The sequence below is a fragment of the Simochromis diagramma genome, unplaced genomic scaffold (assembly GCF_900408965.1).
Source record: "Simochromis diagramma unplaced genomic scaffold, fSimDia1.1 OVJJ01000150.1, whole genome shotgun sequence".
Taxonomy (NCBI): Eukaryota; Metazoa; Chordata; class Actinopteri; order Cichliformes; family Cichlidae; genus Simochromis; species Simochromis diagramma.
In genome coordinates, this window is record NW_024387083.1 from 1,327,239 (window position 1) to 1,344,281 (window position 17,043).

At 42.0% G+C, this 17,043-nt stretch overlaps 2 protein-coding genes across 6 annotated transcripts; both read left to right on the forward strand.

Annotated features, from left to right (window-relative positions):
- Positions 1-373: 373 nt before the first annotated feature.
- Positions 374-4,557, forward strand: mfsd6l (major facilitator superfamily domain containing 6-like). Its single transcript, XM_040045790.1, has 2 exons — positions 374-539; positions 1,684-4,557. The coding sequence occupies exon 2, from the start codon at positions 1,736-1,738 to the stop codon at positions 3,500-3,502; it is 1,767 nt and encodes a 588-aa protein (XP_039901724.1). The 5' UTR covers positions 374-539; positions 1,684-1,735; the 3' UTR covers positions 3,503-4,557.
- Positions 4,558-5,251: 694 nt separating this feature from the next.
- Positions 5,252-16,412, forward strand: zgc:171844 (uncharacterized protein LOC100151763 homolog). Of its 5 annotated transcripts, none has more exons than XM_040045826.1 (7): positions 5,252-5,270; positions 6,803-6,885; positions 10,961-11,081; positions 13,829-13,902; positions 14,679-14,793; positions 15,400-15,470; positions 15,592-16,412. In XM_040045826.1, the coding sequence occupies exons 2-7, from the start codon at positions 6,807-6,809 to the stop codon at positions 15,714-15,716; spliced, it is 585 nt and encodes a 194-aa protein (XP_039901760.1). In that variant the 5' UTR covers positions 5,252-5,270; positions 6,803-6,806; the 3' UTR covers positions 15,717-16,412. The 5 variants fall into 5 exon arrangements, with proteins under 5 accessions (XP_039901760.1, XP_039901762.1, XP_039901759.1 ...); XM_040045828.1 differs by having other exon boundaries at positions 5,253-5,270; positions 10,964-11,081; XM_040045825.1 differs by lacking the exon at positions 5,252-5,270 and having other exon boundaries at positions 5,278-6,885.
- Positions 16,413-17,043: the final 631 nt, after the last annotated feature.

Consider the following 17,043-nt stretch of genomic DNA (forward strand, 5'->3'; position numbering starts at 1 on the left):
GTACGATGCTTTCTGCGACTTGAGCCATGATCCAGGCAAACAAACACACAAGTTTCATTGCTCAAAAGAAAAGAAGTCCGGAGATTCAAATCCCCCCAAAAAGGGGGTCATTTTAAAGTCAGCACTAATCACACTAACTGAAGTGGTTCTTACTGAAGATTTTTATCTTTGCACTGAGGAGACAAATATAAAATTCAAACCAGATGACCTGCTTTAATAACGTGTAATTAGACATCAAAACAGAAGAGTTGGAGCTCTCTGATCACTCTCTGATGAACTGCGCCTATCGCCTAATCGAGCTGCGACGATGCTCTCTGTAGTGCACACGGGCATCCACACCAACAGGAGGAGCTATAGTCGTGGGAATCTGCGCCCACAGGTGTGAACTCGCACTGCTGCTGCTGCTGAGCGCGTACCCGACTGCTACAGGTGTCCTGAGCTCAGAGCAACAAAGGTTCAAACCCGGGAGTGCGCTGTCGGAGTCGCGGGTGGGAGATGATCGACAGAAGAGGATAAGGAACTTGGGCAGAATTTAAAAGGTAAATGTTAAAACTTTGTTTTTCTTCCTTTATAAAGTTGGCGTGACGTGGACTAGTCCTCCACATCTTGCAGGCACAGGTGCGTCCAGCCTGACGGGTGGTTTCCTGACAGTCTGTCATTTCCTCGTTTTTTTCGTGTCAGCTTATTTCCTCAAACACAATGAAGTCGCTGTAGGGTGATCATTTGAGTCTGTCTGCTTCGCATGTGAGTGTGGATAAGTTACTATAAAAACAGATACTTTATTATTGTTGGAGCTACAGCGAAATAAACGAGGGCCAGCCCTCAACTCATTTATTAAGGGCCTCTATCGCATTAGGAACAGCACGAGGAATCATTTTATTACCTGAGAACAGAAATAAATCGCCTGGAGTCTTCAATTTATTTATTTAAACAACTCTATATGGCCAACATAATGACAAAACATAACTAAAATGAATGTCTGCATTTAATATTTCTTAAATGCTATACAAGGATAGCATGACAGGTGTTTACTTTGACTGCACAGGTGTTATCTGTGAGCAAGTAATGGATTCATTTTTAAATGACTGGACATGAATAACTTGAGCTTATTATATAATATTAAACTAAAGTGTATTTCTATCTAGTTTGACATCTTGACAATCCTTTCTTTAAATATGTAACACATTCTAGGGTCAACTTAAAAAAAAAAAGCAGATCTGAAAATGTAAAACTGAGGTCAGAGGTCAAATGCGACTGATATTTAGACGCAAAATGTAATGTGATATTTAGAGTCCTCATACACCAGTATCATTTCCTGATTTTTGCCAATACAAACAAAGTCAGCAGAATCTAAAGCACACTTCTGAAGATAAAAGACATTTTATGAAAGTTTGACTTTATTTGTCCTTAAAAAAGGTCAGAGGTCAAAGGAACGTAATATTTAAAATCCCTATATATCTATATGCTGCCAATATAAACAATGGCAGGAAGAAACATAGTTTTAAATAGCTTTATATAGCATTATTACCACTTTGACCTATAGATAATTTTGCTTTTCTTTAAGGAGAGGTCAGAGGTCAAATCTTTGTATGATGATGCCTGATGCCTTTTCAGAATGTATTAGTATCAAAAGACTGAAATGTCTGCACTAACATTTTTATATTTTCTCTCTGTCTCTCTCAGTTTGAATCGCTCCATGTGACAGCTAGCAGGACGGACTCTAAGCTGCTCAAACATGAAGAGGATCAAGCAGATTGACATAAAGCGAGCCCTCGCTATGGCTGGAACCTTTAACTTCCTGTGCTCCTGCGCTAAAGCATGCCTGCTGCCCTTCCTCACCCTGTACTTCAGACAGCTTGGCCTGACTCCTGCCATGACGGGCATCGTCATGGGTACCAAGCACTTTATTACGCTGGTCTGGAGCCCCGCGGCGAGCCTGCTCTCCAAACACTACAACAAGAGACGAGCGGTGATCTGCGGCTCTGTCGTGTTTTCGGCAGCAGCCGCTCTGCTCCTCCTGCTCATCCCGAACACGGATATGCATGCATGGACTTGTAACGCCTCGGACCCGCACGTCGGCCCGCCCCAAAATCCATCTGATGTACTGTCAGTGAACATCACTGGCCCTGTAACATCCCATCCAAAACCTCATGTTTCCCAGTCGCTTGTCACTCATCTTCCTGATGCTGATAGGAAAGCTCCTGTTATTACAAATGAAACTTCACCTCATCATCATCACAATCACAGTCATACCACTGAATCTCCTCTTCTTTATGCGCCACAAAAGAATGAATCAAAGGTGCTTGAAAGTTCCAGCAGCTCTTTGGCAACTCCGGTCAGAAACAAGAGGTCTGAGCTGAAATCAGAGCAGCAAACGGGGGAGAAAAAGGATGAGAGTTCTTTGGGCTTCCTGGGCAGCCTAAAGGTGATGGACACTCAGCATCAGCTCTTCTTCTTGATACTCATCATTATGTGTGTGTGGGAGGCGGCATCCGCACCCTTGGAGTGGAATGTAGACGACGGCCTCTACGAATATTTAGATTTCGCGGATGCCTCAGACCGCTACAGCAGCACCAGGGTGTGGGGTGTACTTGGAGCAGCATGCGGGGTTGGGGTAACCGGCCTGCTGGTGAGCCGACTGGCATGCCTCATAGCTGCTCAGACCTCAAGGAGTGTGGTGCATTTCTACTGCTATGCCAGCCTGGCGTTTCTGGTCCTGCCCCTGGCCATGTCCCTCCCTCTCTACCTGAACAAGAAGCGAAACAGGACCAGCGGGCTCCTGAAAGCCCTGCAACTGGTGCGCGGCTCCCCACAGGCTGTGCTCTGCGTCTTCACCACCCTGCTGGTCGGGGTGGCGAACTCGGCCATCGACAACTTCCTCCTGTGGCAGATGCAGGATCGCGGAAGCAGTGAGCTGCACATGGGACTATCTCTTGCCCTCGCTCTGCTCTCGCAGGCCGCCTTCCCTCTGATGGCTGGCCGAGTCTCCAGGCTGCTCGGCCCTAGGAGGATGCTTGCAGTTGGAGCCGCGAGTCTCGGCCTGCAGTGCTTCTACTACTCCTTCCTCTGGGGAGCGTGGGCTGCACTGCCTGCTCAGGTGCTGAGTTGTTTCAGCAGCGGAGCTCTCTGGTGGGCCGTAAAGCTCCAGTGTGAGGACATCGCCACACCAGGGGCTGAGAGGAGCGTCAGGAGGGTATACAAGTCCCTCTCTATTCATCTGGGTAGTGCACTGGGGAGTTTGGCTGGAGGGTTTGTGGCCCAAAGCATCGGGCTCACATGGATGTTCAGAGGACTGGCGATGGTTTTGATGGTGTGGTGTGTGTGCCTGCCCCTGCTCCAGTGGAAAGCCCCCCACCACCGCAGGATTAACTATTCCCGCCTGCTGGCAGCGGACGCAAGCGAGGCCAGTGACTCCGAGTCAGAACAGGAGAGAGACTGGCTTGATAAAGCAATGGAAAATGACAAAAGCAACAACAACAGTGCAAGGAAGGTAAACCACTAAAACCTCCAGACGGTGAAAATACTAAAAGGAGCAATTCTGTGAATAAGAAGAATAAATTCACTGTCACATAATAAATGAATCAGATTTCGCTATTAATATGGAAATGGGAGTCATCGTTCCCTTCGAGCTCTGCAGCCTTGCTTAAAGATATGTCACTCTTCATCACCAAGTTGCACAGTCCAGATGGGGATGATTAATTTCCCACCCTGACAGGATTCATTACAATCAAAAGTGTTGACTTTTCCTTCTCATTACTTTTCCATCAGAATTAAATGTTACGTCATCCAGTCTGTCCCTCCATTTTTTCTTTTCTTTTCTTTTATCAGACTGTGAGTGTCAGCTGTACGGATGGATTTTGGGATTCATCTCTGGGCCTCCTGAGCTTTTACTAATGTACATTTGCATAAGCGGTTATTGTTTTCTAAAGCAAAGAAGGCAGCAGGATTACAGCCGAGCAAATCAATTACTCAGTGCCACCGGGCAGCTTAAACAGCCTGAGGTATTGTGTTAATGGAAGCATGGAAGCTTCTCTCATGGTGTATAAACACAAGACGTGTGCAAAAGGTGAGGCCAAACTGTTGCACCACCACACCCGAACCTGCTGTTAATCAGCTGGAGGAGTCGCAGCTGACTGCTCTCACTTATCAGCTTTGTGTCTCCCTCTGGGCTCTAAACTCTGAACTGAAGATATAGATGAAGCGAGATGAAAATCTTTGTTTATGTGTATTGAACTGGGGTAACTTGAGCACATTCAGAATGTCTTGTGCAAAAATGACTTGAGTTGTACAGCCCTGAGCTGTGACGACAGTCAGAAGACACCTGTTTAAAATTTTATTTGTCTAATTTATATTTCTGCTCATGTCAGATGTTCTCTCTCCATAAAAGATGGATTTAGACTGTGAAACCATAAATCTGCATTTCTTGCACTGACCAGCAGGGGGCAAATGCTACGTTTGGAGAAAGGACTCCAATTACATAGAAGTCTATATGAAAGAGAACCTATTTCTGATCCAATTTATCATAAATGCTTTTCCAATGAGTTTATGGTCTCAATTTTGAGCATCAAGTGTTCTTATTTTGTAAATTTTGGTCCAGTTTAGAGTTTAATAGACAATAAATGAGAGTATACTATAGGACGGGGTGGGCAACTACAGGCCCCGAGGGCCGGTGTCCTGCAGGTTTTAGATGTGTCCTTGATCCAACACAGCTGATTCAAATGGCTAAATTACCTCCTCTACATGTCATGAAGTTCTCCAGCCGCCTGGTAATGAACTAATCATGTGATTCAGGTGTGTTGACCCAGGGTGAGATCTAAAACTTGCAGGACACCAGCCCTTGAGGCCTGGAGTTGCCCACCCCACCCCAGCTATAGGACATGGCTTCACAAGTACAAGTGTAACTTCATAGAGTCCTCAGTCAGATTCAACGTTGCTCAAGATGGCTATGGCCAAACTGCTGAACTAAAAGCTTTAAAAACCAGTCAGTGGAGTAACACTGGTTAAGTCCATCTTTTGTATACAGTCTGTGGGAATGCTGTAAGTCACAGGTGTCGAACTCCAGGCCTCAAGGGCCGGTGTCCTGCAGGTTTAGATGTGTCCTTGATCCAACACAGCTGATTCAAAAGGCAAAATGACCTCCACAACATGTCTTGAAGTTCTCCAGAGGCCTGGTAATGAACTAATCATTTGATTCAGGTGTGTTGACCCAGGGTGGTATCTAAAACCTGCAGGACACTGGCTCTCGAGGCCTGGAGTTCGACACCTCTGCTGTAAGTGGAAAAAAAATCCCGAAACGTTTTGTCTCCAAATGAAAACTGTGAAATCTGATATTTTACCTCCGGTTTTGTCTTCACTTAAAAGTGCTAAACATTTAATTTCTATGCAGTGAAGTAGCATTGATCTAAGAGCTCCATAAGATTATTATAGTTGCAGGGTTGTTGTTTTGTTTTGTTTTGGTTTTTTAATGGTATATAAAAGAAATGATTGTGATGTGTTTGGGGGGTTTGAATAATTATATTGCTACTTACTTTGTATGACCTGAAAGCCAAAGTAGATAGTAAAAACTTGAATGTGCGACACATTTTGAGCCAGTTTTAGAAACAGTGTTCACTCTGTCGGGCTTACAGATGTTCTTGCCTTGTCATATAACATGAATGGCAGTCATTTTCCTTCATGTGCTTCTGGGCTTGTGGCAACAAATGTGTGAAGTGTCTGGCTGGCTTCGTGGCTGTGGGACATGGCTATCTATGGCACAGAGTGGCAGCTCTAGTGTGCGGGCAGACGCATGCTGCACTCCCCGAACATCTGGCCTGCTGCCTCGAGGGCCCGCCTGCGTGAAATCGAGTTCTCTCCACTTTGTCGAGAGCTGAACTCAGTCAGACTAGATGGAAAATTCATGATGATAGACAGCTGGATTCTCCTGTGGAGAGTGCTACTGTTGTGGTTACAGTGGAGGAAACCATTAAAACGGAAGACGTCTGTTTAACCTTTGTTGTCTTTTGTTGTTTTAAAATGAGGATACCTTTGTGCCTTTGCCTAACATCCAGTGAACCTGCATAGAGATTTTTTTTATGACCACCATAGTAATCCACACTGAGGTAGACTGCCATTGACGCTGCTGCTGATGGTTCTCTGAGAGTGGAACCATGAGAGATATACCTGAACTTTTTGAGGGAAGTATTTGAAAGTTTGACTAAAATGTCTCCGTTCATTGATCTCCATGAATTCTGATTCAGACTTTTGTGCTCCTCTGAAGGTGAAGTGAAGGGAAGTCGGTTCAGTTTTGGATTTAAAAAAGCAGAACTTGCTTATAAAGAGATTTCATTCCCCAACTTTGGGAAAGAGTACATTCATGACAAGCACTGCTGTCTATAAATATCACCTGGCATGGCTTTAGGCTCCTTATAATCTGACATCCTTTAAGATCTTAATGTGACTCAGAGTGAAAGAACAAATTTAGTTTGGAGCATTTTTTTTCTCTCTTGATGGATTTAATTATAATTTTCCACATTCTCCCACTTTGCACTCATTGCTTTGCTCCTGCCAGTCAGTAGGTGGAGCCTCGGAGCTCGCATGAGGTGCAACAGCTTTCTTTTTTCCATGCTCAGAGATCCACGGCTGTAGGACTGGATGGACTCAGCATCAGCTGGCAGCTGTCCTCTCTTTGTGTTTCCTCACACGTTTGGGCAATGCTGCATGGACCTGGGGGACACCTTTTAATATTAATTTTAAGCTTGTGCGAGAATCTCCTTTGAATTTCCTCTGCAGACAAAGAAGAAGTGTCTTTTTTTTTCTTTTTAAGAAAAATGGAAAAAGAGAGAAAATCCTCTCAAGTGTGTGGCGCTCTGGAAGACACGCAGGTGGATGAAGCAGCGGAGAAAGCAGGTGACTTTCTGAGCATCGTGTTTGAGTTTGCCTGTGCTGTTGCTGCAAGAAGTGATCTAGGAAGGAAGCAGACTTTTAGATCCTTGAAGATCACCACTGTGAGCATCATGTTAAAGTTGTATGTCAGCAGGGCCGTAGCCAGGGCTCCCTCGGGCTGGGGGCGGGCTATGTGTAAGAAGTTTACTAGAATAGATCAGTTATCAACATTAATCCCATCTCGTATGGACAATTAATTAAATTATGTCAACCTTTTTTATTACAATTGTTTCTCATTCCCTAATATATTCAAATTTTAAAATATAAATACACAAATGGCAATAAAAGCAAAATGAGGCAACCAGCAGCTTGGTCTGCAGCAATGTGCCTGAAAGTAATCCTTTAATTTAGTTTTTTTTTTTTTTTTTTTTTAATGGGAGCAAAAACTGTCATTGATCCTGTAATATAAGCAATCTCTTTAACTGACATATAGATTTTTTTTCTCTTAAAAAAATGAAACGCAGTGGAAGATAATCTCCACATATTCACATTTCTGTGACACAAGAAGAAGAAAAGTGGTGCATTCAGCTGAGGCGTGCACTTTTTTTTTTTTTTTTACTTATAGAATGATCTGTCTGTCTGAACTCTGCAGCCCAAACAAAGTCTCCTCGGTGAGTAGTCCCAACAGCTTTAGTTTATATGCCGACCAAAAGTAGAACATTATACTGAATTTGTAATATATATATATATATATATATATATATATATATATATATATATATATGGATGGGAACATCTGTATACTGTTAGGGCTATAAGTATTTGGACAATGACACTTTTTTCTGTAATTTTATCATAATTAATCTTAAATCAAAAAGTAAAAGCTGTGATTGAAGTGTGGAATTTCAGCTTATAGTTAAGAGACCTGACAGAGGTTAGAGTTAAGTGTCAATCATATATATTTCACCCTGTAATATTCTTAATATTTATAATTGAGCGATTTGTATATATTAGTGCTGTTTCTTAAATTTTTAATTTTTGTAATATATCGTATTATTTAATTAGTCTGTTACTGTTACTGTCTTAGAGCAACTATAACCTACATAATTTCCTATGAATTATTAAAGTATTCTGATTGTGACCAACAAAGTTTTTCATTAATTGTTTTAGGAATAACATTTTTATGCCTTGTTCTCTGTATTCGGAGACTCAAACGTAATTAGTAATTAATGGTCCTCAGCTGGAAAAGGGTGGAGTGCCCACTCCGGGTCAGGGACGAGTTCCTGCCCCAAGTGGAGGAGTTTAAGTATCTGGGGGTCTTGTTCACGAGTGATGGGAGAAGGGAGCGGGAGATCGACAGACGGATTGGTGCAGATTGTACCGGTCTGTTGTGGTGAAGAGAGAGCTGAGTGTAAAAGCGAAGCTCTCAATTTACCGGTCGATCTACGTCCCTACCCTCACCCATGGTGACGAGCTGTGGGTAGTGACCGAAAGAATGAGATCGCGAATACAAGCGGCGGAAATGAGCTTCCTCTGAAGGGTGGCTGGCCTCTCCCTTAGAGATAGGGTGAGAAGTTCAGCCATCCGGGAGGGGCTCAGAGTAGAGCTGCTGCTCCTTCACATCGAAAGGAGCCAGCTGAGGTGGTTCAGGCATCTGACAAGGATGCCTCCTGGGCGCCTCCTGGGTGAGGTTTTCCAGGCATGTCCCACCGGGAGGAGGCCCTGGGGCAGATCCAGGACATGCTGGAGAGATTATATCTCTCGGCTGGCCTGGGAACGCCTTGGTGTTCCCCCGGACAAGCTGGGGAAGGTGGCTGGAGAGAGGGAGGTCTGGGCTTCTCTGCTTGGGCTGCTGCCCCCGCGACCCGGCCCCGGATAAGCAGAAGAAGATGGATGGATATTTTTAATAGTGGGATAAAATTTAGAACTCGTGCTTCTGTGCTGTGTTTCCTGCCTTGTGTTGCTCTGCTTGGTCTTTGCTGCAGTCACCTTCAGCTGCTGCTTGCTTGTGGGTCTTTGCACCTTCAGTTTTGTCACACACTTATGGACCTACAGCCACATTCAAAAGGGTAAAAAAAAAGTTACGGTTGACAGCAGCAAAAATCTGAAAGGAAACGACATCAAAGATTTTTGGATTGGGTGCTCGAGACGAGTAAACGATACAGTTTGCATGTTGACATGAAGCTTCTGTACAAAGTGAATAATTTAAAGTGACAGGGTGAAATAAAAAGCTTCAAACAGTTTCTGACAGAAAGCTCGGAGCCAAAAAAAAATGACAAGAAAAGGAACGCATGCAGATTGCTTCAACACTAAAACACCTGCTGATAATTAATATGTAGATGAACAGCGGTGGGGTTGCCATGTGGGGAGTTTTGAGGGTTTGTGTTTGTGTTGGCTCGCTGTTCCCCGGTGAGTCAGTGTGATTGTAGTATGTTTTCACACAAGGTCGGGTAATTAAAAGCCAATCCAAGCTCTGCTGGATGACTCATCGCTCCTGGTGAGGAGTAGGAGGCTGCGGAAGCAGGGTGGGGAATGCAGTTATTCAGGGATGTGCAGAGAGTTACTTGGGGGAAGTATCCACAAAGCTCTGATCACATCGTAGCGGGAAGCTGTTTTAGACCCAAGGTGGTTTTAATTGCTTGTTTGACTATCTTGATTTTGATTTTCCTGGAGAAATTTGCCACACATGGCTTACATGTTAAAATCCATTGTTGCAACCAAATTAAAATAAAAACTGCAAGTATTCGACAAGCCAACAATCCTGACTTTGCTTTCAATATGCACAGACAGCAACAGCTTGCATAATTAGCCTGTGATGCATGAATCAGCACCCACAATACCAAAGTTCTGCACCTGGATCTCTTGAAAAAATCCAGTTGTACACCTGTCCTGCTGCTACATTTAAATATTAGAAGTATACATAGATTAAGGTTACACATGCAAACCACACACTGGTAATAGTAATCAGCTGTTCTTATGAAGACTGCTCATCACACTCTATGCTTTGCTGGGATTTCCAGGGTAATTCAGTTAACAAAAGATACTTAAAAGGGACATATCATGCTTGTTCAGATTTTTTTTTTTCATGTACTCTACCAGAGTAGCTTTGCACAAGTCACAGTTCAAAATAATGCTTATTTATCTTAACAAGTCTGGAGGCTGTAGCCCCTCTGTTTATCCACCATCTTAAACAAACTGTGCTAGCTCTTTCTCCTCTTCTTTAAGCTAGTTTCATCTGATTGGCTGCCCCTTAAATATAAGATTTGAATAGTAGGTGGGTGGGGCTTCTGTGGTGTGCGCCCGACATGACCATATCAGGGGTATCTACGGTGGCCCTGAGTGGTCAAACACACTGCAGCTTAAGAAAACAGCAGCAAATAGAAAAATACTGATGACCGTCAGTGCTACACCTCAGCCTCTTAGTAGATGCACCTATGGTAAATATTTGAAAATCCTAGGTGACTTCCTTCTTGACTTATAGCATTCAGAGATGGTTTTGGGAACACAATAACGTGACAGAACAGCTGTGAAAGTGAAGGAGACTGAGACACTCTTAAAAAAAGCGGAGGATTCATCTCTATTGTGATGGAGGAAAAAGAAGCCACTCATGTGTGTTTTAATACTGTAGATACATGTTTGCTGTTAGCTTGTTGCTTCATGGTCTCTCCACAAAAGACAATAAAGCAACAAGATTTTTGTGATATTTTTTCTCAGTGTTTTTTCTTTTTCCATTGTGTTTTATTCAATTTCTGTTGTGTGTTGTGTGATATTTGCAGTATTTTATATTTGTGCTTTTGACCTCTCAGGTCTACTATAGATAACCGCTCCCAGTGACTTCATTCAGAGCCACAAGGTGAAAAAATGGGCAAAACAGAGCACTTAGGGCACTCACGGATTACATACACTGAGATCATCATATAAAACTCTGGCTATGTTTAATACGAGTGCACACTTTGCAGCTATACATACATGTTTAAAAATAAGGAAAAGCGTAACAGGTCCTCTGTATGCCTTCATGTTCGGAGCTAACTATGAGTAAACTCTCCAAGGTGTATTATCAGACCCAAACAGCTGTATTCTGATCTTGTCTGTCTCTCAGCAGATGATGTCATTTCCATGGCCGACTCCACAATCACCGTCGAGGATATCGAAGGAGAGCTGTTCAGAATCGAACGAATACGAGACATTCTCGTGCGGAGAGAGTCAGAGCTGAGATACATGTAAGATCTGCCTGTTCTCCAGACCTCTTCATGTTAGGTACATTTAAACATGCTCGAGGCATAAATCCAGACTACATCTCATTAGTTTAGTTTGTTTTTTTATGGTTTTATGGATTTATGGTTCTCTGTCTGTTGGAGGAGGAGAGCTTTTGTAAGAGGATGAAATATTCCTCTGTTATCTCATGTGATGTTTTACTGTTTGGTCCCCTGCTGCCACATACACTACAAAACTTTAAAGTTCAGGGATCTGAATGCACCAATATACTGCTAAGATACCCTCAGGAGTCAGAGATGATGCACCACAACTGTCAACCATCAGTGACTGGAGCAGCCATGTGGATGATGGAAGTGAGGAAAACAGCCGTGCTATTTCAGGCCTTAGCAGACGAACAGCACACCCACAGTTTGTTTGTTATTTTATTCGATCTTGAAAGCTGGCTTTTGTTTCTGCTGGTCTTTTCTCATTATTTTGGCGCAGCAGAGTAAGAAAGAGAGGCTAGCACTGCATAATATAGCCATATGGTGAACTTGATAACTGAAAATAATCATTGCTGTTCTGGGTTTTGTTTTGTCTTTTGATGAAATATGTCATAAATATCATCTCTTTTCATGTTCAGCCATAACCAGAGGGTGAGAAGTGATGCACAGTCTCAATGTTCCTATCTCTCTTTTACTTTCACTCACAATTATTAAAGCCGTGTACTAAACATGTAGCTGGGAGTCTTGGCTTAAATACATGAAGCAGGAAAAATTGTGCAAATAACAACAGTTCTAATAAGAATCCCGTGAAAAATCTGTTAATTTACTCTGTTCATTAAATCTGCATGGTTTCATCCGTTTCACTGCATGCAGAAACCAAGCTGGTGCAATTACTTTTGTAGTAGTTCCCAGACTACTTTTAAATCAGGGTTAGCGCTCATCCTATTCCAGGAGAAGTGAAACCCAACTTGTCAGATCAATTATAGACACAAAGCCTATTTCAGATTCCCACTGATACGTATTGTGGTCAACATATGGTTCCATTTCCTAAGTTAAGACGTCAAACTTTAGACGTCACTTGTTCATGTGATTTATTTGTTCATGTAATTTTACATGGAAATGAAATTGATGACACAAATAATATTTATTATAGTTTATTTCTTTGACCTTTAAACAACAGGTTTAGCTGTTTCCTGTGTAGAGAGCCTTTTACCCGACCTTTTATAATAATAATTGCCAATAGATGACTTTTTTATTCTACTATGTGGATAGTGTTATAACTTCAGACTTTGTCACATTAAAAATAAAATTGTACAGAACTGTGTAGAGTACTGCATAAAAGTTTTAACACAACACAAAGTAGTCATGGATTGGTCTCTCCAGAGCCCGGATCTCAGCATTATTTAAGCAGTGAAGGGTTAATCTTGACAAAGAACAGAACAAAAGGCAGCCAACATGAAAAGAAAAGCTTTCAATGTCCTTCAAGAAGTCTAGAGAATTGTTCCTGAACACTACTTAAAGACACTACAAGAAGTCTGCATAAGAAAGTTCAGGCATAACAGAGTTCAAGAATAACGGTGGTCGTACCAAATACTGACTTTCAAGCTCACCACAATTGTAGAAATTCTCTTTTTGCCTGTTTTTCCATGTAAGTTTGCACACATTTCATTTAATCACTGCACATACTTTTCCATTTTCCTAGCAAAATGTAAAGAAATGAAGGGTTGCTCAAGACTTTTGAAGAACTTAAGTTTACTTTTGCCCAATGTCAACAACTAAGCAGGTCATATAGTTAATTTCTTGGCTGACTTTCCATTCTGTTGTTAATGTTTAACAGCACATCCTTTAAGCAGTTAATATAGTTAGCTAACTATTAGAGAACAGCATTAGCAAAGAGATAATAAGATAAACGTTTTACATTCAAGGCTCCCCTTTATCTGGGTAGCAAAGCTTAAAAACTAAAAAGATTAAAAGTAACAAAATTAAGTAGGTGAATCTCAAACTCAACCTTTGAAGCATAGTTCTATTATTCATCCAACACTGTTTGGGTTTATTTTGATCTCTTTGTTCTCTATGTTCTCTGAGTATCTTTCCTGGGGTTTTTTTTTTTTTTTTTTTTGGTGGGGGGGGGTTGTACCACAGAAGTCCTCTTATAGGCAGCAAACACATCCTCGTCCTTTAGGCTCTCTGTGACGTTCATACAAACTCCTGCTTTCAAGCATTTTGAATAAACACGTCGCTGTGAGCCTATGAGTCACGCTGGCATATATACAGCTGAAGTACACTGAAGTGAAACCTATTTAATTAAAGCAGCAGCTCAGAGCACATCTATTACAGTCACTTTCCTCTTTTTAACACCACTGTTATTTATAGCAGCCCACATGTATGCGCACACGCCGCCACATACACAGATAATACCCATGCAACCAGCCCCTGTTGTTTGGAAATCGCCATCAGAGTCAGAGGACGAAATGAGATCTGATACTGTTGGGTGTGATTCATTCACAGAGGGCAATGTGGTGGCGTTACTTCAGCTAATAAACCACTGTCATCTGTGGCCAAAAGCTGAGTCCAGTGGTTGTTTCTTTGATATACCCATACAATTGTCACACAAGGTGGGAATTACCACATAAAACATATTTTTTCTAAAGCCCATGTGAAGACAAGTGTAGCTTAACTGTTGTTTTACCTGAATATCAGCTTGTTTACTGCAGATATCTAAAGTTTGGTAAAGAAATATTTTCTTTATTTGTCTTTTTTTCTCTCAGGATGGACGACATCCAGCTCTGCAAAGAAATCACAAGGCTGAAGCAGGAGTTGCAGAAGCTTGTCTCAATTCCAGGTAAATTAAAAAGTAGCCTGCGCATCTCGACTTTAACCTGGTCACAGTGTGCTTTGAGCGGGCCCTGTGCGGTGCTTGTTTGCTCTGTCATAGTTGAAAAGATATGAGCTGTCTCCAGTAATGCAGTTCAGCGAGGACTGGAGTGAATTAAGCACATCTTCAGAACGAGCTTGCTGTCAATTAAAGAAAAATACTTTTTAAAAAGGTTTTCAGGTCAAGCAACAATGAGCCTCTGGAGCCTTTTCTGTGTTCTACTTAAATTTTAGTTCTTTATTGTCGAAGGAATACTCGCATTCCTCTGTTCATTAAGTTGAGATGGCAACCCAGAGAGAAAAGACAGTTTCTCCGGCAACTAAAAAGATTATGGTAGTAAAACTACCATAAAAAATTCCAAACTGTTCATTTGTTTGGAAGTGAGCAAACTTACAAAGTCAGTGAAGGACGCAGTACTTATTTCCCCCGCTGAGTGCAGAAGGGCATAAGAATCTATATTCTTGGTCGACTCTTGTGGTCCCAAAAAGAAGTCAAGATGAAAATGACCCTACTCACTCACCTCACTAACATTTATAACAAATTCGTTTCTCATCGTACTGAATACAACATGATGGGAGTAAAATAGAGGATGAAGCAGCTTTGAGTTAAAGCTCAAGGCTTCTCAATGAAACTGACAGATGCTGGCACAGTGGCTACATCCATCTCTTTTTATAAAGTCTGTTGGTACACTGCACAGTGACTACAATTTCTAACAGAAGGCTTGTCTCGTGACTACTGAACAGACAAAGACAAGTCCAAAGAGGACCGGGAGAGAGAAGAGAAGCTGCTGCAGCAGATCAACAAGCTGGTGGAGACCAGAGACTTCCTTGTGGACGATGTAGAGTTTGAAAGGCTGAGGTGAGGCTAATGGATGAAAACAACTTTGACTGAGTGCCACACTCTGGTATTCAGAGGGATTACAGAGATGAGTCAGAAATAAAAAGCATCTCCTGACTTGTCTTTTAATTCTACAGTTTATTATTGATTATCATGTCTGACGGTTCTGTCAGAGCACTTCGGTTCACCACCTTTGCCGTGTAACAGAATCTGGACAATAATCTGATCCTTCATGTGATGTTTCCACTGACAAAAGCGCATACAGCTTTAAAGCCTTAATTAGTTATTTGTTACTTAATTCTTCATATAGCTCCACTCCTACGAAGCCCCTTTGTATATTTTCCTAATTAATGATAGCATGTCCACCATCACTCACAGATCAGCTGTCGCTTCTGATAACTAGGTTGTTATTTCGGAGAAAAATCTGCCTGTAAAAACTTAGCAGGAGGGTGACAGTCACCTCCGCTCGTTAGTTAAAGTAAATGCGAAAATATTCTGAACTGTGAGGATGCTGTGATGCCCACAGCCTGGGATTTAAAGCAAGCCTTGTGGTGTTTAACAAGATGTAATAAAAATTTTAAACCCTGTAATTCACAGCGAATAACAAGGAAATATGCTTTTTCACAGGGAGAGAGAGGAAGACAGAGAGATGGCAGCCTTCTTACAGTCCAAATTTCCCAAAGCTTTGGCTGCAAAAGGTGAGTCTAACCAGAAAGCTGGCAGTTAACAGTTAACTATTAAAGCCAGTTAAGTAACCAGTAAATCTTAATGATTGTGAACCCACTGTGGTGATTGTACTGTCATGTCCTCTCCTTTAAGCTTCAGGTGCTTCGCAAGATCGAAAGGTGGCGTTTAAATCCCAGCAGACCTCAGCGCCGCTTCTCACTAAAACCGGCCTCACGCTGCTTAAAGACTGCTGCGGCTTCACCTGCTCCGTCATGTGACTCAGAAAGCCCAGAAAGTGGGTTCTGCTCATCTGGGCGTTGAGTTTTCAGTGGGAGAAATGTTTCGTCACACATCCCAAGTGACCAGACGTTAAGACGAAAAGTGACAACAGTTGATACTATCTTCAGATGTACGTTTGTTAGTGTGTGTGTGTGCGTGTATGCACATAAACAGGCTTCCTCAGTGCTTTCTTGTATCAGCTGTGTCCTTACAGGAAAGATTATATGTTTGCTGCTGTAATGTGAGTGACATGTACTGAAATAGTTTATCTGGTGTGCTGCTGTGAAATACCGTGTATTGCAGCAGGAGAGCTTGCCGCCTTATGAATCTGCTAATGATTCCTGCTCGGTTACAGTACTTAGATGTTATTGTAGCTGCTCTGACGGTGCCATTAGCCTTTGAAGATATATTAGAAAGTGGAAATGCAGATATCTCTCTGAGAGCAAACTCTTACCAGTCTCACTTTGGCATTTGCTGTGGCGGATTGATTAATGTAATTACATTGTTATGACTGTAACCAGGCATAACTTGTTTTTTAGTAAGGAGTCATGCGGTGTTTGTTTAAAAAGAACATTTAAAAGACGAGTTTCACATGTGAGATCTGATTCATAGTAAACAACTGTGTCCACTGTTTAGTAAGTTTCATGTAACTCTTAATGTAGCATCTTGGAGTGTTGTAATAAAGATTTTTAGTGCTCTTCCTTTGTGTTTGTCTTAAATATTAGATCCACGGGTTAAAGGAGCCTCCTCCCTTCTGTAAGTGTTCAGTGATCGCTCGCTGATATTTCCCTGTGCTTCGTTCAATATGTGGTCCACGTAGTTCATGGACTCCTTCGCTGACTCCATCCAGAGACTACTCCAGCTGTGTGTAGCAGCAGTGTCAGCTCTAAAGTTCCCATTTTTAAAAGATATCATCAACACATCAGCAACATCAGACTCAGCTATAAAATCATGAGCAATTTTTAATAATAAGAATAATGTTTCATGTAATTATTAATATAGTACATATTACATAGATAGAAAGAATGATTGATATGCATTGTTTATTAGATACAGCTTACTAGGAGCACCTTTTGCCTTCAAAGCTGCCTGAATGACATCTATGTCCAGATCTCCAACAGAGCATTTGACTACAGTGAACTCATTGTCATGTTTAAGAAACCAGCTTGAGATGATTTGATCTTTGGGACATGATGTGTTAACTGCTGGAAGCAGTCATCAGAACATAGGAACACTGTGGTCATATAGGGATGAGCATGATCAGCAGCAATACACAGCAGCATGGATCCATGCAATGTTTTTGCAGTCATTTATTGTAAGATTTTG

Excerpts from the sequence above, each read along its gene's own strand:
- mfsd6l (XM_040045790.1), top strand. The coding sequence starts at position 1,736 with ATGAAGAGGATCAAGCAGATTGACATAAAGCGAGCCCTCGCTATGGCT.
- zgc:171844 (XM_040045826.1), top strand. The coding sequence starts at position 6,807 with ATGGAAAAAGAGAGAAAATCCTCTCAAGTGTGTGGCGCTCTGGAAGAC. Across the intron at positions 11,082-13,828 it reads GAGTCAGAGCTGAGATACAT|GATGGACGACATCCAGCTCT; the intron begins GTAAGATCTGCC and ends TTTTTCTCTCAG. Across the intron at positions 13,903-14,678 it reads GAAGCTTGTCTCAATTCCAG|ACAAAGACAAGTCCAAAGAG; the intron begins GTAAATTAAAAA and ends ACTACTGAACAG.